Below are 26,694 nucleotides of genomic sequence, written 5' to 3' on the forward strand. Positions count from 1 at the left end.
TTTTCTGTCTCCATTCGGCCTTCTTCCCCCACCTAATACAATGATGCAGGCCCAGATTTACAGTTACATCACAGGAGCCTATAGGCACAGATGTCCTGGCACTTTAAAGGGACTCCGAGGAGTAGTTAAAAATAAAATCAGAACTTACCTGGGGCTTTCTCCAGCCCACCGTAGGTTGGGAGGTCCCCTGGCGTCCTCTTGGCTCCTCTCCCGGTCCCTCCGCAGAAATCACGACCGGCGACACCGGGGCCGAGTGTCGGGCTGACACTTCCTGAACGATGACGCTCGTCGTGATCACGCCGGCCTCTACGCATCTTCATGGCGGTCGACGTGACCGTACTGCGCATGCGCGGGAGAGGAGCCAAGAGGATGCCGGGGGACCTCCCGACCTATGGTGAGCTGGAGAAAGCCCCAGGTAAGTTCTGATTTTGTTTTTAACTACTCCTCAGAGTCCCTTCAAGCCGGGTACACACCATGCAATTTCCCGTCAGATAGATGGGTCGAACAGAGAATTTCAGACAGGCCCGATCTGATTTCCTATCGTTTTTCTGATCAATTTGCATAGAAGTGATCAGAAAATAGATCAGAAAAATGGTTGGATTGGATCTGTCAGAAGTTATCTATCAACCCATCTAACTGATGGGAAATTGCATGGTGTGTACCAGGCATTAGACTTCGCCCTCTATGAACCTACAAAGACCTGCCGAAGCGCACTGCAAACATGCTGGCTGGCCTGGTCATGTCTCTCTTAATTCCCTTGCTGGCCATAGGTAGCTAGAGGTCCTCCTTATTATTAGGTAGCCAGAGGTACCATTAGGATTATGTAGTTAGAGGTGCCCTTGGGTATTAGGTAGCTAGAGGTTCCCCCCGACTGAAGGTAGATCTCGTCAGTGGAATGCCGAAAGCTGAGTGAGTAACCTCTCATTTACACTCCACTCGGGACTCTGCATAGGGAAGGAGGGGAGTAAGCCGCCTTTCCCTTATCAGGCGCCTGTAGGCACGTGCCTACAGTGCCCCATGGTAAATCCAGCCTTCCAGATGGTATCCAAAAGGAGTCCGAGGTTTCTAAGTGGAAGACGAAAAACACACCAGGAGACCCTTATGGTGCGGTATGTCGGGGTCAAGTTTGGAAGTAGAAAAGAATTGTGAGAAGGTACTTACAAGTGTGGCTTGCAAGACCAGCAACCACAGTGTAACAGCAGGTGGTGAAATCCCGTCACCACTCAGGTTCTCTGTATTCTTCAAACAGAAGGGTCGCACTCCCAGCAAAGACAATTATTCAAGTTCCAAAAAACGAAAACAAATAACAAGCCGTGCCTCCAAATGGCTGGGGGGCTATGTAAGCTATTGAGTGAGGAGGAACCACAAAAAGTATAATAACCATGGACGTATTAAGTAATAAAATAACTGGCTTACCTCTAAAAGAAGGGGCAGCCCAATATTCAAAATAGGGTTTAATAATCAGACACTTTAGACGATAACGCGTTTCGCGGAGCACCATCCGCTTCCTCAGATCAAATAACAAAACAGTGTCTGATCTGCCTATAAGAGTAAGCTGGGAGTGCCAGGTAAGCCAGTTATTTTATTACTTATTACGTACTTTTTGGGGTGCCCCTTCACTCCCAGCTAATACAATGATGTACCCTCCACTCTCCAAGACCGTACCACGCATGCCTAATAGGAGGCAAGGCCAATGATAGTCAGCCAGATGCTAATCATTTAATCTATCATCCATATTTATGTAAATTGTTTGCAGCTTGAACAGGTCAGTTTCTAGGCTAAATAGTTATAAAGGCGAGGGTGTAAAAATCCCCCCTACCCCCAATGTAGGCAGTATTAGGTAGCTCCCTGTATGAGTTAGCCAGAGGTAGCCATCAGCATTAGGTAGCCAGATGTAGCCACCCCCAGTATATGTGGCCAGATGGAGCTTCCTAGTAATAGTTGACTCCCCCTTTACTAGATGTAACCCCCCCAATATTGTCAGAAATCTGGCCCTGTGTTCAATAGTGATCTGTAAATCGATTCCCCTATTGATCGAGATTAGATTGTACATGTTGAAAATGATCAATTCAACTCATCGATCTGATTATGGGAAATTACATCATGTGTACCTAGCATAAGGGACAATGGGCAGTCAGACTTGTTAGACATCAGCTAAAGAAATTGGGGAATTTTGGTGATTCTTGTAGTAACCTCATACTCAAGAATACTTATGCAAAAAGAGAGACCAGGAGCTCAAAAATGCAAAAAATCAGAGGCACCCATACCATATTCACCTTGCTGCAGGGTACTGTGTACTGACCTGGGGAAGAGGGCTAGTACCCGTGTAACACGTTGTCATTTTTGTGTTTTGTAGAAATACTTTTCCAGTGCTACTTGTGTGTTTTGTCTTCAGGAGAGGTAAGAGATTACAGGTCCGTACACACGCCGGACTGGAGGACTGTCGGCGGACTGATACGGCTGTTTCTGAGCGATCCGCCCGGCAGATCGCTCAGAAACAGCCGTATCAGTCTGCAGACAGACTGTACACACGTCGAACTGTCGCTGGAACGCCCACCCAGCGGGAGGTGACGACGGACCCGTCGTTGCCTCCAGTCCGGCGTGTGTACGGACCTCTCATTTTTAGTTACTAGAAATCTGTAGAATGTTATAACTTACACTTGGGTGCCTCAATTCCTATGAGTAATCAGATAAAGAAGCAGCTTCTAGAAAAACGAGCTGTCTGCCGCAAAGTACCTACAAAGGACTGAGGAGACATTGGTGCCCGGTGTACCACTTAAATATTCGCTCGCTGCTAAATAATGCATAATAAGTGCAACAGGCAACAACTTGAGCATCGGAATGTTTTTATCATGAATTTTCTGCACAAGCCACTGATGTATCTGACACAACTTGCATTACACGCCCTACAGATGGACCTTTTTTTATAAAAATGAGGTGATGTAAATAATGAATTACTGGGTAGCCATTATGCAATGTAAATTCTCTGCTGGGTGACAGTTAGACAGGCGCCCTAGGCAACATCCTTCATTGCCGGAAGGAAACCTCACACATTGCTCAGTGTGTTTTATTATATTTGTTGTTGATTCCGTCTTAATGCTTTCACAGACATTTCGCTCAGAGGTGTAATTAAATTCAATGCTTTTGTTTCATGTTTTCGTTACACTGCAGAAAATATCTACTTCTAAGGCCGTGACAGTCATGAACAAGGGTGGTAAAATTTCATGGCACAGCAGGCAATACTTTCCTCCACTTCAGTCTATAGGCTCGTACACACGTCTGCTGAAAGGCAATGACGGGGCCGACGTCACCTCCCGCTGGGCGGGTTTTGAGCAGACAGTACAGCGTGTGTACAGTCTATCGGTGGACTGATAAGGCTGTTTCTGAGCGATCCGCCGGGCCCCGTCGTTGCCTTTCATCAGACATGTGTACGAGCCTTATCTCTGCCACATTCTACATGCTTAAGGCCTCTTTTACAGTGCGACGTTAAAGCCGCATGTTAGAAAATTTTATAACGCAGACTAACGCACAGCAATACAAAGTCTGTGCGACATTCACAGTGCACACGTTGCGTTATGTATAACGTGTAGCAATATTTAGAAAGTGCTGCATGCTGTGCGTTTAGCAATACATTTGCTGCGTTGTGTGTTGCACAAGCTCAGTAAGGTTTTTTTTTATTTTTTAAATGTAACCCATGCGCCGTTTTCGTTCCATCAGTATGCAATGAAAACAGCGCACCGAGAGACACATAACACAGTGTAAAATAACGTCCAATTTCATAACCTACATGCGCTGCGTTAGGGGCACCTTGTGCGACTTTAACGTCGCATTAAACGCAACGTCCCAATGTGAAAGAGGCCTAAAGAAAAGCTGTAATGAGAAAAACCTCCCCTGGGGGGTACTCACCTGGGGTGTGGGAAGCCTCCAGATCCTATTGAGGCTTCCCCATCCTCCTCAATCCCATGGCAGCGGAGATAAATCTCCCCAAACAGCGGGAGTGTAAATATTTACCTTCCCATCTCCAGCGCAGGTGTAGTATGGGCTCTCCGCCTCTGAGATAGGCGGAAATAGCCAATCGCTTCCAGCCGTTCTACTGCGCAGACGCAAGTCTCCAACGCCTGCGCAGTAGAGCGGACCAGACGGAGATCGGCTATTTTCGCCTATCTCCATGCGGTGAGCCGCAACAGCGCCCCTGCTGGAGCCAGAAAAGGTAAATAAATCATCGCTTATCAGCGCTTATCAGGCTTGTTGAGGAAGGATTCCAGGACACTTCGGGGGAGCCAGCCCTGGATTGCCTGCAGCTACAGGGAAGTGGGACCCTGAGGCTTCCCCCTCCCGAGGTGAGTACCCCCCAGGGGGAACATTTTTTTTGTTACAGGTTCTCTTTAAAGCAGAATTATGGTTATCTGGCCAAAAAAAAACAATAAAAAAAACTTGTTTTTGTAGTCTTTATTGCAAATAAAGTTATCCTTGCTTTTGTCCACCAGTAATGTCATTTGTGTAAAAATCACAATTCCCCTCAGCTGAGAGGACAGCAGAACTAGGAGCTGCCATTAAATGTATAATATATAATCATATTCAATCAGAAATCTTTGTGAGCTGCTCTATATACACAGAGGTCTGTGGATTCACCAGCATGAACATACAGTACCTCTGTGCTTACTTTAGGTAGCTTTGCCTTTCCTCAGGTATATTTTAAGATGATTTTAGCAGATGTAGATCAAATAAGATTTGGAGAGCAAGGAACATAAGTAGACCTGCATAGGGGGTGGGGGTCCAAAAGTTTGTACTGTTCATGGAAAAGTTACCCTACCTCCAAGTTCTGACCAGTATATGGTTATTGGCTATACAGACTTGTTATCACGCTGATACGTGATGAAGTAACGTACAAGTGTATACACAAACAGTAGTACGTAAAGCATAATCAGGATCAGGCCGTAGTGGTACACAAAGTCAGAGGTATCGACGTACAGAGTAGCAAGGCAATATCGTAGTCAATAAACAGGCAGGGTCATACACATAAGTCAGATGGCAGTCATATTGTAAGGATCAGGCAATAACGAAGTCAGGGACAGGCCAAGTCAAACACGTGTATCAGATGGCAGTGGTACAGAAGAACGAGACAAGAGCGAGGTCAAGAGGCAGGCAAAAGTCGGTACACAGATATACACAAATATATTACGATAATATAACTACAAAATACAAGATTGACTAACTAGAGTACATATATATATTGTGCGTCTACACAATATATTAATGTAGCTCTCGAATCTCACTAGCTAGGTCAAGAACCAGCAAACTGATTAGTAGCAAGGCCAACGAGCAAGTGAATACTCTGGCCTTATATACCAAGGAGGCAGAGCACAAGCCCAGCCCCCAGAAATGACAGCACCTCCTGCAAAAAAGGTGTCAGCTGATGACATCACCGCTGACACCCCATCAGACACGCCTCCTCAGCCTACAAAGACAGCTCTGAGGTGCGTGCGTCCTGCCAGAACCAACACGCCGACTTACATCTATAGGGGAGCCGGGGATGCCATCATTCTGATTCACGTCTTCAGGGAAGCCAGGGATGCCTTTGATCAAAGAGGAAGAGGAAGCTTGCTCCAGCTGCTCCAAACCAGGGTTGCTCGGGTAGTACTTTTTAAAACCCGCCCGGTACCAAGATACCCGGATCCGAGTCGCATATCCGGATCCGACCTTGCAGATATCCAAGTGAATTCGGATATCCGACCAAATTACCCGTGGGTACCCGACCAATTCGGGTATCTGGATAGAAAAAACAGAAGTGCCCTTTAAATAGCTTTAAAAATGTTTTTTAGGGTAAATGATGCATGTAGCATCATGTTTTTTTTAAAGGGAAAACTAATTTATTATTTGGTGGACAAAAAATGAAAAAAAAAAAAAAAGCTGTCAATTAACATCAGGACTAGGTTCCAGACAGCGGTCGTGCAGCCCACAGTGTGTCCAAAGTCCAATTGCACAACTGGGACATGACAGTTTTCAGCCCAGACACCTCCAAAAAATGACACCGCAATTGTGTTTTGAGTTGAATGTAGGTGGTGGTATCAGCAACAGTGGCCTGTGGCACCGTGGCGGTGGGAGCCAGCGCCAGCTTGCTTCAGCCTCTTGAACTCTTCATGCTCAACAACAGGTTTTTTGGCCAGATGGGTGATGAAGCTGGAGGTGCCATACTTGTAGGGGTCACAACCTCTGCTCATCTGTAGTTTGCACACATTGCATATTGCAAACTTGCTGTCCAATGAGGGCAGAGTGAAAAACCGCCAGATTGGGGAGGTGAACACTCCCCTGCGGCCTGAATGGGATGCTGCGGCTTTTCTCCCTGTGGCGGTTGGGGGTTGAGTGGTGCGGCTGGTGGTAGCGGCAGAAGGATGTGGTGGGTCCCGCATTCCACGGCCACTGTCTGCAATGCTGATCCTCCGTGCCAAACCCACTGACGCATCCTCCTCTTCAGAGTCAGAGCTGACATCCTCATCCTGAGGATGGTAGTCACGGTACTTCATCCCATCATCAACATCATACCCCCCTTCCTCAAATCCCAGAACATCCTCCTCAAACTCCTTGCGGCCAACAGCCCTGAGTTCAATCGTGGCGCCTGGAGCAAAAAGCTCGCTGACTGAGGGTAGGCTGCCCGCTGGGGTCGACACTGACACGGCAGACCTTCTGAGGGTGGCCGTAATGTTGCTCCCTGTCCTCTTGCCCTTGCTGCCCCTCCCCCGACTGCCGGTGCCAGCAGACATAGTACAACTTATACGTGATGATGATGTCACGAGATGATGTTGGGTATTTTTACTTTAATGAAATCAGGTTTGGACTTTAAATCAAATCAGCACGGAGTGACAGACCGCAGAGTAGAGGACAGACAGTGCACACTATCTGTCTAACTGTCACACTGACAATGCTCAGCACAGCAGCACTGCAGTAATCTGTAGTAAGCTAACACAGTACTACTCTCTCTAACAACTAACTGCAGTACTAACTAACTATATAATACAATAACACAGTAATCCTATTCCCTAACCTATACTGTTCTGCTGGCCTGCACAGCACACACAGACACGACCTAACTGAAGGAATGTGTTATGATCGCTTCTGCAGCGTTTTCTGCTGACTGCACTGGTATTGCAAACCAAGCAGTTCTAATGTCATTACATGCATTTGCTTGCATAGTTTGGTTTGCACTTAAACTAGTTGCTGATTCCATCTGCAGTCGCTCTGAAGTTTATGACAGTTTAATATGCTTTTGTGTAAACAAACATTGTCTGCTGCAGTGGAGGGGCGGTCCCTTTCCTGCAGGCTGCATATCATTGTCTGCCTTTTCCTGCTATCAGCCTGTGATTAATTACCATTCACTTGTGTGGGAATCTGCAGGTCTGCTCCCATTGGATGACCTCAGTATAAAGAACTGCTTCCTGCAATGCCTCATGGGCTATCATAGTTTCAGACTCTATCTGTTACTCTGCTCGTGCCCCACCTCGTTCCTGGTCCGTGTGGACTGCGCTGACTCCTGCGAAGGGGTCAGCGAGTCCTCCTAGTTCTGCTCTTGTTCTAGAAGTTGCTACTTGCTTGTCTTGTGTCATATATTGGTTCATCGCCAATATATACGCATACTTGCGCATTTTGTTATTTTCCTTGTATTCGTGTTACGTTAATATATCAGTGTCGCTGATATATACGTACACGAACTGTTTATTTCCTGTGTTCAGTTAGTCAGTTTTCCAGCACGTTTTGGTAGTTTGCGCGTATCGTGAACACCCGTGCTGAGCTAGTTATCCTGTTCCTGGTCCTGTTTGTGGATTGCGTTCATCTCTGCGAAGAGATAACGAATCCTTCTGAATCCTGTTCCTGGTCCTGTTTGTGGATTGCGTTCATCTCTGCGAAGAGATAGCGAATCCTTCTGAGTCCTGTTCCCTGTATTACTTCAGTCTTAGTCAGAGTTCCTGCTTATGTCATATATCGGTTCATTGCCAATATATACATATGTTAGTCAGACGTTACGAATAGTTTCATTGATAGCTGTAATTGTAATACGCTAGGAAAACATACTTATTGTATATTTATCTGTGTTACGTTCATCTATCTCGATCCTGCTATTTCCTGTCTCTCCTGTCCTGTCTTTGTGAGGCACGCCATCGCCGCAACGCATTGGCTGCCTCATTCCAGTCTGTCTGGTTTTGGACGCTTGCTGTCGCTAAGTAATCGCTAGCTGGCAGGCGTTCATTCTGTCTACCTGTCCTGATCTCCTCAGTCCTGGTTTATGCGCTCAGCGCTACTTTGCGCTGAGACGTTATTACGAAAGTGTTTGTGGCTGTTCAGATCTGCACCGGCTCTGTGCACCACAATCTCCTATTGGAGTCAGTCCTCTCCTCCACTAAACTGGGGATATCCTGATCCCTTGTGCTGGTGTGTGTACCTTCTTCACGTCAGTTTATGTGTTGTATGCTGACTGTGGAGATTACACCCCCAAGCTTAACTTTATGATAGCCCCATTACCAATCCCCATTGTGGGGGGGGTTCCCAGCAAAAATGACACTGTTTGTTTTGGTTCCTGTTCCTTTAAGAAATTTGAGAAGCTCAATTCTGAAACAGAAAATGAGTTTTTTTCTGAATGTGCCAGGTTCCTGGCCAATCCTGAGCTCCAGGCTACTCCTGTTTCAACGTGGGCCCCCCAGCTAGTTTATGTTTTATTTAAGGGAAGATTGTTTCAGTGGGCCTACGATGTCTTGGATCATACCAATTTAAAAGAAAGACCACTGGAATTTCTAGCGTTTGTGATCCATAACTGGCTGCGCAAAACCGATTTGCCTAGCCCTTTTGATAAGCTCCTGGCAGCTTGTCAATCAGCTGCTCCTTCTACTGCCTACAAAAATAATCAACAAGCAGATAATTGTTCTGATAACTTTTCTTCTGCTAAGGCAGCAGGGTCTAAAGCCAAACGTAAACGCTCCAAAAGAAAAGCGTTACAATCAGCGGAGTCGTTGCCCTTGGCGACTGCGCATCAGATCTGTAACGAGACTCCACCATTAGCAGATAATGAAATTCAGTCACCATTCAGGGGAGTCAAATGGACCTATGAAACTACTAATGAACTTTCATTGCTAGCCAGGGAAAATAAAGGTTCTTGTTTAAATGAATTATCTGAATATGATTATGAAGATATATTACAGAGTATTGAACAGATCAATTTATTCGTGCAGCAAGGGAAATTTGCATACACTACAGTTCAATACTTGCTACAGGTATTGGAGATCCTTAGGAATAAGAAATCGGCCAATCACCTGCTAAATAACCCAATGTATGTTTCTGCCACTGACACATTTGCAAACTATGATCAGCCGGAATGCTCAGCTGTTAAATATGCATGGGATCCTCCATTTGAGAAAGGAGAGATGGAAGCTCTGGTCTATGAATGGAAGAAAGATGCAAGTTCATTTTGTCAGTTTTACAGTGCAAAAAGTGAATTAGTATTGAATGCATGCATTAAGTCTGCTTATAACCTAATAAAAACTGGTGTGTGTGGGTATGACTTTGTGGCTCCATTGATCGATGTGTGGAGAATGATTCTGTACGATTTTTATGCAATTCAATCAGTTGATACCAGGGAAGACACACTGTCAAGTGGAGATTGTTCCACTTCCTCAGTTCCTGAGGACTCGCCTGCTTCAGCACCTTTGGCTGATTCAGCGAGTGATTCTGAGCTCCTTTTGTGTGAAATTGAAGTTCCTGTAATTCCACCCTGTACCATGGATAACTCAGTGTTACTTCCCAGTAAGACAGAAATTACTAATACTTCCTTAATCTTGCCCTGCACACATTTCTCAGCAGAGGACCCAGAGGTCCTGCTGACTGTCGAGTCCAGCCTAGCCAGTACTCATGACTCTTTGTTTAGTGAAACAGACACCAGAAAAATCTTGCCTGTCTCTGCAAACACTTCTGCAGAAATTACCTGTGTTAATAAAGTTCAACTCCTGTCTGATCCAGCAGATGCCAATAGATGCACTACATCAGTTTCCGAGTCCCAGCAATCCTGTCTAGTAAACTCAGAACCCCAGCATCTGAATTTTCCAATTTTACAAATGAATGGTGATTCAGATGCGCAAACATTGTGTCTTGATCTTCCTGTTTCTACACCTCGCTCTAGTTTCGTGAATAGCTCAGAGCATCTGCTATGTGAACCTGAAATCACAGAATTATTACCTTGTTCAGAAAATTTTCCAATAAATTTGCCCTGTACCATGAATTGTGCAGTAGATCTCTCCAATGAAACTCAGGTCACAGAATCATTATGCTGTCCAGCAGGTGCTTCCATGGTTTTGCCCTGCAATATGGACTGTTCAGTGATCCTGTCCAGTGAAGCTGTGGTCGCAGAGTCTTATGCTTCACCCAGTACTTTGGATACTTTAAACCCTTTAGCAGAGGAGGCTGAAGCACTGCTTACCTCAGTTGGTGTTGCAGTAATATTCACTTGTCTAGCAGCTGTTTTGGAATTACAGTCTGCTCTAATAAAACTTGATGAATTTCTGCCCAGCGAAGCAGAAGCCATTGAAATATTGTCCTCGTCAGCAAGTGTGTTAGATACCTTGCCCTGTACACAGTCTGATTTAACCAATGTTGTTGAGTCCCTCTCCAGTGTTGTAACAGCCGAGGAACTCCAGCCCTGTCCTCTGAATGTTTCAAAAGTCTTGCCCTGTAACATGGATAATTCTGACTCGCTGGAAAAAATAATAGAAATCTCAGAATTTCAGTCCGGGTTAATGAGTGTTTCTGAAACCCAGCCCTGTATCCTGGAAAATTCTGGTTCTCTGGCCGGTGTGGCAGAAGTTCCAGAGCCCCCTTCCTGTCCAGTGAGTTACTCAGTTTTGCCTAGTTCAGTGGGGATTGCTGCAATATTGACTTGTTTTGCAGCCCTTCATGAGCTCCAGTCCAGTGTATTTGATGAGTCTCTGTCTAGTCCAGAAGAAGCTATGGGAACCCTGTCTAGTTCAGTGCATACATCAGAAGATTTGCCCTGTCTTGTAAATGCCCCTGAACATGATTTGTTAATAACCCTGCTGGAATCAGCGACATCTAAGTCTGATCCTGCAGTTTTTAGTGAGAATTCAGTAACTATGAAGTCTAGTCATGATGAATTTTTTTTGCCCAGTTCTGGTTTCGGTCCTGTCTTGACTGACTTTGAGGTTCGCAGTTCCTTGACATGCCCAGAGGTTTCTCTTGTGCCGGTGTGCCCAGATGTGCTTCGTATGCCAGACTGCCCAGATGTGTCTGTGTTAGCGTGCTCACGTGCTTCCCTAGTGGAGACATGTTCTGATGTTGCCGGTTGGCCTGCATGCCCGGAGATGGTTCTGGTCCCTAAAAGCCCTGATCTTGATGTTTGTCCTTGTGACCCTGACTCTGGAGTTGCCCTGGGTTCCATAGGGGTTCTTGATAGTTCTCCATGTGAGCCTAAGGGGCGTTCTGACCTGTGGGGATCTCTTTGGAGCTTCCAAGTGTTCTGGGAGATCTCTGAGGAAACTTGTCCTGGTACCTTGGACTGGTTCAACGGTGGGTTTTGTGTTGGTAGGGACAGTTCCGGTGGGCATTGCAAAGGCTTTGGCGTTTTTGGACAGTCCTTGGAAGGCGGTGGGTATCGCGCAGAGAGTTTCTTGGGGTTGTTTTCTGGAAGTCGTGGTTCTGATGGGTGTCACACTGAGGCTTGTAGTGCTGACGGGCATGGTTCGGTAGGTTCTGGTTCCAATTGGTCTAGTTTTGGTGAGACTGATTCGGGAATTTGGTTTTGTCGGACGGATCCGACCTTCATGAATTTTCAGTCAGATCAGTTTGCTGGATTTCCCACTTCTGATTTTTTGGTTTGGGTGGTTCAGGAGAAATATGTCAGTTTTCATAGGCGTCCAGAGGCCGCGTTTAAGGGAGGGGGTACTGTTATGATCGCTTCTGCAGCGTTTTCTGCTGACTGCACTGGTATTGCAAACCAAGCAGTTCTAATGTCATTACATGCATTTGCTTGCATAGTTTGGTTTGCACTTAAACTAGTTGCTGATTCCATCTGCAGTCGCTCTGAAGTTTATGACAGTTTAATATGCTTTTGTGTAAACAAACATTGTCTGCTGCAGTGGAGGGGCGGTCCCTTTCCTGCAGGCTGCATATCATTGTCTGCCTTTTCCTGCTATCAGCCTGTGATTAATTACCATTCACTTGTGTGGGAATCTGCAGGTCTGCTCCCATTGGATGACCTCAGTATAAAGAACTGCTTCCTGCAATGCCTCATGGGCTATCATAGTTTCAGACTCTATCTGTTACTCTGCTCGTGCCCCACCTCGTTCCTGGTCCGTGTGGACTGCGCTGACTCCTGCGAAGGGGTCAGCGAGTCCTCCTAGTTCTGCTCTTGTTCTAGAAGTTGCTACTTGCTTGTCTTGTGTCATATATTGGTTCATCGCCAATATATACGCATACTTGCGCATTTCGTTATTTTCCTTGTATTCGTGTTACGTTAATATATCAGTGTCGCTGATATATACGTACACAAACTGTTTATTTCCTGTGTTCAGTTAGTCAGTTTTCCAGCACGTTTTGGTAGTTTGCGCGTATCGTGAACACCCGTGCTGAGCTAGTTATCCTGTTCCTGGTCCTGTTTGTGGATTGCGTTCATCTCTGCGAAGAGATAACGAATCCTTCTGAATCCTGTTCCTGGTCCTGTTTGTGGATTGCGTTCATCTCTGCGAAGAGATAGCGAATCCTTCTGAGTCCTGTTCCCTGTATTACTTCAGTCTTAGTCAGAGTTCCTGCTTATGTCATATATCGGTTCATTGCCAATATATACATATGTTAGTCAGACGTTACGAATAGTTTCATTGATAGCTGTAATTGTAATACGCTAGGAAAACATACTTATTGTATATTTATCTGTGTTACGTTCATCTATCTCGATCCTGCTATTTCCTGTCTCTCCTGTCCTGTCTTTGTGAGGCACGCCATCGCCGCAACGCATTGGCTGCCTCATTCCAGTCTGTCTGGTTTTGGACGCTTGCTGTCGCTAAGTAATCGCTAGCTGGCAAGCGTTCATTCTGTCTACCTGTCCTGATCTCCTCAGTCCTGGTTTATGCGCTCAGCGCTACTTTGCGCTGAGACGTTATTACGAAAGTGTTTGTGGCTGTTCAGATCTGCACCGGCTCTGTGCACCACAATCTCCTATTGGAGTCAGTCCTCTCCTCCACTAAACTGGGGATATCCTGATCCCTTGTGCTGGTGTGTGTACCTCCTTCACGTCAGCTTATGTGTTGTATGCTGACTGTGGAGATTACACCCCCAAGCTTAACAGAATGAAATCAAACAATTACACTAGTTAGCTAAAAAAAACAATAGAACAATAGTGTAGTGAAGGTGTTTAGCACTCAAAGCTTTAGGTTTATCACTGTATACAGGCAGCACTTGCTAAGCCAACAGCACTGGAGCAAGTCTGTCAGTGACCAGCCAGCCAGCCAGCCACACAAGCAAGGACAATCTGGCTCATCATGCCAGTCCTCCTTATTACACAGGCGGGCTGGCCAGGATTCCCTTCTGTGATTGGGTGCCAGGGCTTAGGCTGGGAGGCCTCTGATTGGCTCAATGAGGTCAGGTGGGGCTGGCCAAAGTTCCCCTCTGTGATTGGTTGCTAGGGCTTCTGCTGGGAGCCCTCTGATTGGCTCAATGACATCATCTCCCTTGTTACAGTACCTGGATCCGGATATCCGTCGAATATCCGCGGGTACCTGGATTATGCGGCCAGATACCCGCATAGAGCTATCCGGATCCGGCCCCAGGTATCCGGAATCCGGATCCGACTGGATAGCGGAAAAATGGTCGGATACCCGGGTTTACCCGGGTACCCGGATCCGGATGAGCATCCCTGCTCCAAACTATCAGAGCAGCCTGCAGAGACCACACCAGGTAAGTTTGTTACACTTGTCTTTCAGCTGGATACAGATTGCTAGAGAATGGAAAGAAAGGAACACTAATAGAGTGATGAACTCATGACAGATGCTGGAAACTCCCCAGGGGCGTAACTAAAAACCACTGGGCCCCCCTGCGAAACTTTGGATGCCCCCCCCCCAGACCCTTTCCTTCCCAGCAACAATCGCCCCCTCCATCCAAAGATCTTAAGGTAGGAGTATACATATATATATATATATATATATATATATATATATATATATATATATATATATATATATATATATATATATATATATATATATATATATTTAAATACACCGAGGCTCAGGGTAAAGCCCCCCCACCATGTCTGCAGCCCCAGTAACACACATACCACACTACACATCACAGGCACCCACTGCACACATCACAGGCACCCACTGCACACATCACAGGCACACACTGCACACATCACAGGCACACACTACACACATCACAGACACACACTACACAGGCACACACTACACAAGCACACACTACACAGGCACACACTGCACAGGCACACACTACACAGGCACACACTACACAGGCACACACTACACAGGCACACACTGCACAGGCACACAATACACACTACACAGGAACATACTACACAGGCACACACTACACAGGCACACAATACACACTACACAGGAACACACTACACAGGAAAACACTACACAGGCACACACTACACAGGCACACACTACACACTACACAGGCACACACTACACACACATGTAGACAGGCTGTGTGTGTCTCACATTTAGCAGCAGCAGCAGCGTGACATCCTCTTCCTGGTTGTCTCCCTGTCCGTCCAGCGTGCTTGAGGGGGCGGGGAAGGGGGGCCCAAGGATGCGTCCAAGCAGGAGGTTTAGGAGGGGAAAAAGAAGTATGCCTCCAGGTCCTAGTGCCCGCAGCCGCACTTTGCAGGAACAGCCTGCACCAAAACAAATCAATTTTTGTCTTGTGCTTCCGCCCGCTCCGCATACAAGCGGGCGGAGGACCCAGAGCCAGGGCCCCCTCTCAGGTTTCTCCCCCTCCGGGCCCACCTGCGGCTGCATCCCTTGCAGTGGCGGTAGGTACGCCCTTGAAACTCCCTATATATATATACACAGGTGTGTGTAAGAGTATACAGGTATGTGTGTTTCTGGCTGTGTGTTTTTTCTTGTTACAGGTGCTGGCTGTGAGGAGTGACATCTCAGCTTCTAGAAGGTGCTGTTGCTGAGCATGCCACCTGGACTTTCAACCAGTTAGGAGCTGGACTAAGGGCAGGGTGTGGCAATTAATGGAGGTCTGGTTGTTGCCTGGTTTATATTCCCAGATGACCCAATGCATGATGAAATAACAGATAGTATATAATGTGAGGTAACCTGGAGCTCTTGGTCAGTTGGCAGGAAACAGGCAAGCTTCTCCCTGATGTAGTTTTTATCCTTCTGCAATTTTTTTTTTTTTTTGGGGGAATTTGAGATTTGAAGCCTAGAGAGGGGTGTTCAGGACACAGGATAGTTGGAACTGTGTCTCATGCTCCCTGTCACCTCCTTTCCACCAAAAAGATGGCTGCCCCCATGAAATCACAAATATTTGCCTGTTCTTTTAAAACAGGGTGGGGAAGAGATTATATTACCTATCTATTTTAATTAACATATCTAATGTAACTTAATGACAGTATGTTTGTTTAGGCTGAATTAATTTTCCCTTTAGGTTTAAAGTATAAGTGGTTTTTTTTTGTTTCTTTTTAATAGGGGGGAATGTTTTCATGCTTTTGCCAAGAGAATTAGATCTGATAAAAACAAAAATCCGCACACCATGTTTTCCAAAAACATTTCACAAATGTGTGTCTATCCTATAGCTTACCTGCATCCTGGTGATGTAGATGGGCTTGTTCATGATGATCCAACTTGCTGTCTCATAACAGGGTGGGATGGTCATCGACCCATCGTAGGTGATGAAACTAGCAGTCTCGGGATAAAGCTCTTCTATATTTAGCCCCTGCAGTAAATATGCATCATCTGAGGATATATTTGGAGAAAACAACATTCAGTAACCAGATATTAGAGTGAAAAGAGACTGGTGGATACAAACAGAGAAAAACTTATGATAACAATAAAAGCAAGCCATGTTATTCATTAAGGCGGGCAGTCGTGTCAGACAGTGCCTGGATTCTTTTTTGCTGTTGACAGTAACTGCATTTGATTGGCTCAAGTCCATCTGAATATAATTTGCATGAAATTTGCATCTCATTAACTATCTCCAATGACTAACATTCAACTCCTTGCTTAATGAAAATTCCCTTCCTGATGACTATATTAACCTTCTAGTTCTAACTAGAACATGTAACCTCCACCAACTTCAACATCTATTTTGATTGGCCAACAATTTGCCAGTTCAAGGCAGTTTCTAGTCTATGTAGCTCCCAGGGTGGGGGTGTAAAAATTGAGCCCCCTCCCCTCTGTATAGGTAGCCAGTGACCTCCCCTCCTCTCTGTATAGGTAGCCAGGGAGCTCCCCCCACCCCTCCCCTCTGTATAGGTAGCCAGTGAGACCCCATCCCCTCCCACAGTATAGGTAGCCAGTGAGCCTCCCCCCACCCCTCTGTATAGGTAGCCAGTGAGACCTCCTCCCCTCTCCTCTGTATAGATAGCCAGTGAGCTCCCTTCACCCCTCCCCTCTGTATAGGTACCCAGTAAGACCCCTCCCCTCCCACAATATAAGTATCCAGTGAGCTCCCACCCCTCCCCTCTGTATAGGTAGCCAGTGAGCTCTCACCCCTCCCCTCTGTATAGGTAGCCAGTGAGCTCCCACCTTCCCCTCTGTATAGGTAGCCAGTGAGACCTCCTCTCCTCCCACAGTATAGGTAGCCAGAGAGCTCCCACCCCTCCCCTTTGTATAGGTAGCCAGTGAGATCCCACCCCTCCCCTCTGTATAGGTAGCCAGTGAGATCCCACCCCTCCCCTCTGTATAGGTAGCCAGTGAGCTCCCACCCTCCCCTCTGTATAGGTAGCCAATGAGACCTCCTCCCCTCCCCTCTGTATAGGTAGCCAGTGAGCTCCTACCCCTCCCCTCTGTATAGGTAGCCAGTGAGCTCCCACCCTCCCCTCTGTATAGGTAGCCAGTGAGCTGCCACACCTCCCCTCTGTATAGGTAGCCAGTGAGACTTCCTCCCCTCCCCTCTGTATAGGTAGCCAGTGAGCTCCCACCCTCCCCTCTGTATAGGTAGCCAGTGAGCTCCCACCCCTCCCCTCTGTATAGGTAGCCAGTGAGCTCCCACCCCTCCTCTCTGTATAGGTAGCCAGTGAGCTCCCACCCTCCCCTCTGTATAGGTAGCCAGTGAGACCTCCTCTCCTCCCACAGTATAGGTAGCCAGAGAGCTCCCACCCTTCCCCTTTGTATAGGTAGCCAGTGAGATCCCACCCCTCCCCTCTGTATAGGTAGCCAGTGATATCCCACCCTCCCCTCTGTATAGGTAGCCAGTGAGCTCCCACCCTCCCCTCTGTATAGGTAGCCAATGAGACCTCCTCCCCTCCCCTCTGTATAGGTAGCCAGTGAGCTCCTACCCCTCCCCTCTGTATAGGTAGCCAGTGAGCTCCCACCCTCCCCTCTGTATAGGTAGCCAGTGAGCTGCCACACCTCCCCTCTTTATAGGTAGCCAGTGAGCTCCCACCACTCCCCTCTGTATAGGTAGCCAGTGAGATCCCACCCCTCCCCTCCGTATAGGTAGCCAGTGAGACTTCCTCCCCTCCCCTCTGTATAGGTAGCCAGTGAGCTCCCACCATCCCCTCTGTATAGGTAGCCAGTGAGCTCCCACCACTCCCCTCTGTATAGGTAGCCAGTGAGCCTTCCTCCCCTCCCCTCTGTATAGGTAGCCAGTGACCTCCCACCTTCCCCTCTGTATAGGTAGCCAGTGAGCTCCCACCACTCCCCTCTGTATAGGTAGCCAGTGAGATCCCACCCTCCACTCTGTATAGGTAGCCAGTGAGACCTCCTCTCCTACCACAGTATAGGTAGCCAGAGAGCTCCTACCCCTCCCCTTTGTATAGGTAGCCAGTGAGGCCCCCCTCCCACAGTATAGGTAGCCAGTGAGACCCCCCCCCTCCCACAGTATAGGTAGCCAGTGAGACCCCCTCCCCTCCCACAATATAGGTAGCCAGTGAGACTCCCCTCCCCTCCCACAGTATAGGTACCCCCTCCTCCTCCACTTCTCTGTGGTAGTAACTTAACTCTTCATGATCCATATGCTGAATTCCTTCTTCCTTCTCCCATCCGTTCAGTTGCATTGGTAACAACGCCCCCTTGTGGTGACATAAGAGCATGTCACCACAGGGGACGCTGTTATCAATGCAACGTACGGATGGAAGGAGAAAGAAGATATGCAACATGTGGAAGTCGGAGAGGTGAGTTACTGCTCCAACTGTCACTGCGCCCCCTTCCCCCCCACTGCTGCTGAGCCCCCTGCCCTGCCTCCCCCTAAAAATGGGGCTGGGCCAGTTTTACCCCTTCCATGTAGTATGACAGCTTACCTACATAATCTGTTCACAGTACTCAAAATCTTTTGTCCCTCCTTTACATGGAGGTGGAAAAATTGGCCAGTCATTAACAAAGAAAAATGGGATGTGTGTATGCACCCTAACCCTATCTGATGATCATCTTGCATTGTCTACATTCATCTCTTCAGCTTTGTATAATCTGATGCCTCTGCCAGCAGAACCAAATACATTAGCTACAGTTATTTCATACATTAATGGCCATCACAAAGTGAAAAGCTGGTTGCCTGACACTACCGTTGCTTCGGTCAATGGAGGTCAAGTCTAGTGATGATGGCCCCATCCCCAGTGACAATGGAGGAGGTGAGGCTAGGTTAGAACAGGAAGTAGTGTGGGCGTGGCAGACTAGGCTGTGGATCAATTTCTACTCCATATGTGGCATTTTTCACACAGAAAAATCAGTACAACATATAATAAATCTACCTCAATTGTTTTCTCTAAAATAGTATTAACAAAAGTCAAGCTAAGTGTCGGAGTGGTAGATCCAGGGCTGTATAATTCCACCAAATATTGTTAACGTTAAACGTGTAGGACTCGACACAATGCCTTTTCTTTTCACTGTGACATAAATTAATGGGTAGCGTATATCATTTTCGGCAAATCCATCTATCTGCACGCAGTCCCTATAATTACTGAATCGGAATGTAAACCGCAAATTTAGGAAATATCGCCGTCACTATATTTATGCTCTCAATGCATAGCTACTTATGCGAGAGTCCCGCTGAGCTATTCATGTAGGACTAATACTGTTTTCCGTCAGGATTCTGTTTCTCCTCCTCCTCGTCTGACTCCCGTTCTTAGTTATAGCAGACACATTCATTTCTTGTCGTCTGCATAGCTGCATGATTACAAAGTGGTTCGTGCTCTTGCTGCGTCAGATTCCCCGGTTCAAACCCTGCCATGGCTTTCTCTTTATGGAGACTGCGGGCCTGCTTCATTATTAAAGGACACCCGAGGTGAAAATAAACCAATGAAATAAATGATTGTATCCATTTTCCTTCTCCTAAAAATGACTTTTTAAGATATTCCACAGTGTTATTTTATGTTTAAATCTACTTTTTAAGTTTTAACTGTTTTATTGTTTTTGCTCAATGACACATTCATTGAAGTATGCCAGAGCTAAAATCTATGAACTATTGACCCTTTTTATCTCTTTCCTGCTCTCAGAAGCCATTTTCTGCTAGGAAAGTGTCAGGACTGAGTCAGCCACTTACTTACCTGAACTCTTTCAGGCAGAGAAAGAAAAAAAGGAACACATCATAGTTATTTGTGTGCTAGGCACTGTACATGCGTCCATCTAAAAATGGCGCAGGGAGAAAAATGGCGCCCCCCTCTTCCTATGCATCCCCCTATTTCATATGGCCCCTTTTTCTGACTGTCCTCAGAGGACCTCACAATCTAATTCTACCATAGTCATAGTCTAATGTCCTACCATATTATTATTGTGTATTTATATAGCACTGCCATCTTCTGCAGCACTGTATAGAGTGCAGAGTTTCATAATGGTTAGCTCTGTCCACATCCTGATGACTACTTTTCCACAAAAATCCCCCAAAACTTGCAGCGACATGCTCGGCGCCCCAACCCGTCAACCCTCTCATCCAAAAAATTGGTTGTTTTGGGGGTGTGGGGGTGTGTGTGTGTGGGGGGGGGGGGATGGTGTGTGTCTGTAAATAATCAGTAGAGGTGTAGCGAACGGTTCGCCGGCGAACGGTTACAGGCGAACATTGGTGGTTCGCGTTCGCCTGCGCCAGGCGAACTTTTACGGAAGTTCGATTCGCCCCATAATGCACTATAAGGGTCAACTTTGACCCTCTGCATCACAGTCAGCAGGCACATTGTAGCCATTCAGGCTACAGTAAGCCCTGGAGCCCCACCCCCCCTTATATAAGGCAGGCTCCGGCGGCCATTACACTCACTCGTGTGCCTGCTAGTGAGAGGAAAGGGACAGCTGCTGCTGACTTGTTCTTCTAGGGACAGATTAGTTAGGTTCTTGGCTGCTTGGTTTGCTCCTGGCTGATTGTTATTGCTTTATAGCACCCAGCAACAGCTTTTGTCAGAGCTCATCCTGTACTTTTTTTTTTTTTTTTACTGTGTGTCAAACTGACACTTTTGTTGCATGCACAGCCTTGCTAATTGATAGTGTGTGTGCCACTGCCAGCAGCCCAGCACATTCAGTGACTGACTGCCTGTGTGTGTGACAGGGAGCTGCACATTGTACTACCCAGTACTGCATATACCCAGTACCTGTTGTGTTTACTTAACCCACCTCATCACTGCATATACCTAGCTTTGTGTTGAGTGAACCCAGCTCACTGCATCCTACTACTACCTGTTGTGTTTACTTAACCCACCTCATCACTGCACATAACTACCTGTAGTGTTGAGTGAACCCAGCTCACTGCATATACCTACTACCTGTTGTGTTGAGTGAACCCACCTCATCACTGCACATAACTACCTGTAGTGTTGAGTGAACCCAGCTCACTGCATATACCTACTACCTGTTGTGTTGAGTGAACCCAGGTCACTGCATCCTACTACTACCTGTTGTGTTTACTTAACCCACCTCATCACTGCACATAACTACCTGTAGTGTTGAGTGAACCCAGCTCACTGCATATACCTACTACCTGTTGTGTTGAGTGAACCCACCTCATCACTGCACATAACTACCTGTAGTGTTGAGTGAACCCAGCTCACTGCATATACCTACTACCTGTTGTGTTGAGTGAACCCAGCTCACTGCATCCTACTACTACCTGTTGTGTTTACTTAACCCACCTCATCACTGCACATAACTACCTGTAGTGTTGAGTGAACCCACCTCACTGCATATACCTACTACCTGTTGTGTTTACTTAACCCACCTCATCACTGCACATAACTACCTGTAGTGTTGAGTGAACCCAGCTCACTGCATATACCTACTACCTGTTGTGTTTACTTAACCCACCTCATCACTGCACATAACTACCTGTAGTGTTGAGTGAACCCAGCTCACTGCATATACCTACTACCTGTTGTGTTGAGTGAACCCAGCTCACTGCATACACCTACTACCTGTTGTGTTTACTTAACCCACCTCATCACTGCATATACCTAGCTTTGTGTTGAGTGAACCCAGCTCACTGCATATACCTACAACCTGTTGTGTTGAGTGAACCCACCTCACTGCATCCTAGTACCTTTACTTTTCAGTGAACCCAGCTCACTGCATATACCTAGCATCCCCCCGAGATGGACAAAATGGACAAACCAGGTAGAGGAAGAGGTAGAGGCAGACCCAGAGGAAGGCCACCAGGCACTGGCAGGTCTGTGCGAGGTGGTGTTGCTGTGATTTCGTGCGGACCTGCCCTAAAATACAGTGCTCAGAAGAAGGCACGTGCCATCACTTCCCAAAATCGTGAGGAGGTGATTGAGTATTTAACACAGAACACCTCATCTCCCGCAGCCACCAGCGCTACAACAAGCACCACATCCGCTGCATTTGACACTTCGCAGGAGTTATTTGATGGTGGTGGTGGTGAAATCACCGATTCACAGCCACTACTGCAACAACAAGAAGAAGGCGCAGGTACACCACCTCCTACGTCTGAGTTAGGTGGCGATAGTATGGACGTAACGTGTGTGGAGGGGGCTGATGAAACACCTGAAGTTGGTGCAGTTGAGGAGGTGTCTGAGGAAAGTGCAGCTGGCCAGGAGGATTATGATGACGATTATACGGATACTACATATGTTCCAGGTAGAGGAGATGACCAGGGGGACAGTTCAGAGGAGGAGTCAGAGAGGACTAGGAGGAGACGACTCCATGATAGAAGCAGAGGGAGCTCGTCCTCAGAAACAGCTGGGGGCAGTGTCCGGCATCATGTATCGCCAGCTATGGCCAGACAGCCAACATGCCCTTCAACGTCAGCTGCTGATGCCACTGTAGCGCCATCACCCCAGGGGGACTCAGCGGTTTGGAAATTTTTTAACGTGTGTGTCTCAGATCGGAGCAAAGCCATCTGTTGTCTCTGCCAGCAAAAATTGAGCCGTCGAAAGGCCAACTGTCACGTAGGGACAAGTGCTTTACGAAGGCACCTGGAGAGAAGGCACAAACAGCTATGGCAAGAACACCTGAGGAAAAGCAGCACCCCTCAAAAGACAAGCCGCGGAGAACAACCGCGGCAGCCGTCACAGGGGGCTTCTGCTGCTCCAGGTTCCCATGGTATTGTTTGTGGCTGGGGGGAGGAAGAATGGCTACACTTAAACAATTTAAAAATACAACCATCTAAACTTTCAACCAATTTAAAAATACAACCATTTAAACTTTCAAACAATTTAAAAATACAACCATCTATCATTTTCAAACAATTTAAAAAAAAGGGCAAAAAAACTTGCCCTCCGTAAAACATTCTTGGCAAATGCTTTCGACTTGGTTTGTCTTCCGCTGGCTCAAGGGTCCATCTGACCACAGATGCCTGGTCTGCAAATCACGGTCAGGGCAGCTACAGCATGGGTCTCAGCAGGCTCCCACTTTGGGCCGGAATCCAACCTTCATTCCCCGCGGTGACAATGGCAGACTTGCCCTCCATAACGGATTCCCGTTAAAGGATTTAAAGTTAATTCACTTCAAATACACAGCAGGGCCTCGAAAGTCCGCCTCCTGTATTGTTATTTTTGGTCACTACCTCGGGGCGGGCGGGCGTGCATGCCTGCCCGCTGCCCTCCTTGGATGTGTAGTGGTAGCTGTTGCTCAGGCTCCTCACCGGATTCAAACCCCTCATTCCCCGGCCATTACCCGGGGTCACAATGGCAGACTTATCCGCCTCCACAGGATTCTCATTGTAGCGGTACTGAACAAGTACACAGCAAGTAGAAAATGTAATTTAAAAACAAAACGTAAGCTTGTTGCGCAGTAGTCCAGCATGGCCGTCACTACACAAACAGCTGTTTGTGGTGCGTTACACAGTGAGTTTGGTGTGTCAGTGTGAAGCAGTACTCTAATTACACTCCCTGATTGATGTATACACATGCAAGATGTTTTAAAGCACGTTAGGCCTGCAATTTAGCATTCAATGTGATTTCTGCCCTTAAAACGCTGCTTTGCGTCACATCCAGATTTTTCCCCGGGACTTTTGGCATGTATCCCACTCCGCCATGCCCCCGTCCAGGTGTTAGACCCCTTGAAACATCTTTTCCATCACTTTTGTGGCCAGCATAATTTTTTCTTTTTTTCAAAGTTCGCCTCCCCATTAAAGTCTATTGCGGTTCGCGAACTTTTCCGCGAACCGAACCTTCCGCGGAAGTTCAATTCGGAGGTTCGCGACATCTCTAATAATCAGCACCAGGAGTCAAATTCCCTAAGTAGGCCACTGAGCTGGGATTCATTAGTATGTACCCTTTTCCTTAAATGATTTTAACAGGGTTCTTTTTTTACTTTAAACCTTTGTAGGAAATTGCTTTGGGGTACCAAATACTTAAAGAGACACTGAAGCGAAGAAAAAAAAAAATGATGATATTATGATTTGTATGTGTAGCACAGCTAAGAAATAAAACATTAAGATCAGATACATCAGTGTAATTGTTTCCAGTACAGGAAGAGTTGAGAAACTCCAGTTGTTATCTCTATGCAAACAAGCCATTAAGCTCTCCGACTAAGTTAGTTGTGGAGAGGGCTGTTATCTGACTTTTATTATCTCAACTGTAAGTGAACTGTTTACTTTTTCTCTGCTAGAGGAGAGGTCATTACTTCACAGACTGCTCTGAAAGACTAATTTTGAATGCTGAGTGTTGTGTAATCTGCACATATTATAGAATAATGCAATGTTAGAAAAAACACTATATACCTGAAAATAAAAGTATGAGAATATTTTCTTTGCTGCTAATCTTCTAGTAATTATTCATAGTACACAACCAATTCACTATATCATATTTTTTTTTTCGCTTCAGTGTCTCTTTAAAAAAGAAGCTGGTACCCCATACCAAGATCTCAAGGCACCCTTATTGTTAAAGGGGAAGAGAGGCTGTTGCATAAGAGGCGTGTGAATTGGTATGGCTCAGGATAAGGGTCTGGTTGGAATATTTAGAGACAGATGTCACACTAATCACCCATATCACATTTTAAAGGGGAACTTCAGCCTAAACAAACATACTGTCATTAACCCCCCTGGCGGTATGAAAAATTCCGCCAGGGGGCAGCGCAGCAGTTTTTTTTTTTTTTTTTTTTAAATCATGTAGCGAGCCTGCTCTACAGAGGCGCTCAGTGTGGTTTTGATGCTGTTAAGCTGTATGCTCCTTTTTTGATTGGCCTGATGAAGCAGGATTGAGCCCGTGAAACGCGTTGCCTATTTTTACTGTGGAGTATAAATAAAATTGTTGTTTGACTGTTGATGCCACAGTCCTTCCTTTGTTTGCTTTGTCTGCATGGATGGGATAGGCCCACCACTGCCCCATCGGTTGTAAGCTCGTTTAACCACCTCAGCGTTCTGATTCCCAAGGATTTCTGTGCAAAAAGCGGTACATTTAATTTTCAGCACCTTTTTTCCTGTAACTTACCAAAATGAGCCAAGCAAGAGTTTAGTATACATTCTGAGTATAATAAAAGTGTCAAACACTAATTCTTGTCAAAAATAAAATAAAATTTATTAATGACAAACTGAAATACCTTGCATTTTTCCTCAATGCAGAAATATAAAGAAAATGCAGAAATAAATAAATCAATGCAGAAATAAATAAATGAAGGCAGAAACAAAATTATACAGGGTACAAGTGTACTTTAGAACACTTCTTTAGTGTGGTAGATCTTGAAGCATGGTAATGCGCAAAGTGCCACGTCACAATCTGGGCAGTAAGTGCGGGTCTCCTTCCGCATCTTTTTGCCATCCTTGTCCTTCTTATTGCAGCAAACAACGCACCTTCTTGTAGGGTTTGCTTTCTGTGGGGTCGGTGGCAAGTACTCCACAAAGTGTCTCCCTGAAAGCCGTGCCGGATTCACGACATATGATGCCCTGCGCCCCGGTCTAGATGTTGACTCTGGTGGGGGGTACTTCATGCAGATTGCTTCCGTCAGCTGCCAGACAAAGTCATGGTGGGGTACAGGCCTTACACAGCTTTTCTTGTATAGCACATAGCCATTCCACAAGCACTGCTCAAGTAAGTGGCGGAAATTTTTTTTATAATATTTCCGCTGCTGCTTGCGGACAGCCGGATAGAAGGTCATGGCTCCATCAGCCCTGTCCACACCCCCCATAGTGTTGTTGTAATCCAGTATGGCTTTGGGTTTATCCACCTCCTGTTTACTCCTGTTGGTGGTGCGGACAGTTAGTGTTGGGCGAACAGTGTTCGCCACTGTTCGGGTTCTGCAGAACATCACCCTGTTCGGGTGATGTTCGAGTTCGGCCGAACACCTGATGGTGTTCGGCCAAACCGTTCGGCCACATGGCCGAACTAAGAGCGCATGGCCGAACGTTCCCCGAACGTTCGGCTAGCGCTGTGATTGGCCGAACGGGTCACGTGGTTCGGACCCGAACGCGCTCTGATTGGCCGAACTGTCACGTGGTTCGGGTAAATAAATACCCGAACCACGTCATATCTCCGCCATTTGTCTGTGGGTTTAGCTTTGGGTAGGCAGGCAGGGTAGTTCGCGCTCCAGCCACGCTAGCCAGGGTCCCCCCTGTCATTGTGTCGCTGCTGGGAACAGTAGTACACCGCTCGCTCAGCCACACTATATAGCATTCTGTTTACTGCCACTCTGTGTACCTCGCTCAGCCACATTATATAGCATTCTGTTCACTGTTCTGTGTCTGCTGGGAATAGTGGTACACCGCTCGCTCAGCCACACTATATAGCATTCTGTTTACTGTTCTGTGTCTGCTGGGAATAGTGGTACACCCCTCGCTCAGCCACACTATATAGCATTCTGTTTACTGGTCTGTGTCTGCTGGGAATAGTGGTACACCGCTCGCTCAGCCACACTATATAGCATTCTGTTTACTGTTCTGTGTCTGCTGGGAATAGTGGTACACCGCTCGCTCAGCCACACTATATAGCATTCTGTTCACTGTTCTGTGTCTGCTGGGAATAGTGGTACACCGCTCGCTCAGCCACACTATATAGCATTCTGTTTACTGTTCTGTGTCTGCTGGGAATAGTGGTACACCGCTCGCTCAGCCACACTATATAGCATTCTGTTTACTGTT

At 46.6% G+C, this 26,694-nt stretch overlaps 1 protein-coding gene across 3 annotated transcripts in view; it reads right to left on the minus strand.

Annotated features, from left to right (window-relative positions):
* CA10 (carbonic anhydrase 10) overlaps positions 1-26,694 on the minus strand; it is a 312,105-nt gene that overhangs the window by 25,274 nt on the left and 260,137 nt on the right. For all 3 annotated transcript variants that reach the window (XM_068262773.1, XM_068262774.1, XM_068262775.1), the window contains one exon: positions 15,826-15,980. In XM_068262773.1, the coding sequence (XP_068118874.1) occupies positions 15,826-15,980 (155 nt within the window). The remainder of the gene's footprint in view (positions 1-15,825; positions 15,981-26,694) is intronic.

The sequence above is a fragment of the Hyperolius riggenbachi genome, chromosome 12 (genome assembly GCF_040937935.1).
Source record: "Hyperolius riggenbachi isolate aHypRig1 chromosome 12, aHypRig1.pri, whole genome shotgun sequence".
Taxonomy (NCBI): domain Eukaryota; kingdom Metazoa; phylum Chordata; class Amphibia; order Anura; family Hyperoliidae; genus Hyperolius; species Hyperolius riggenbachi.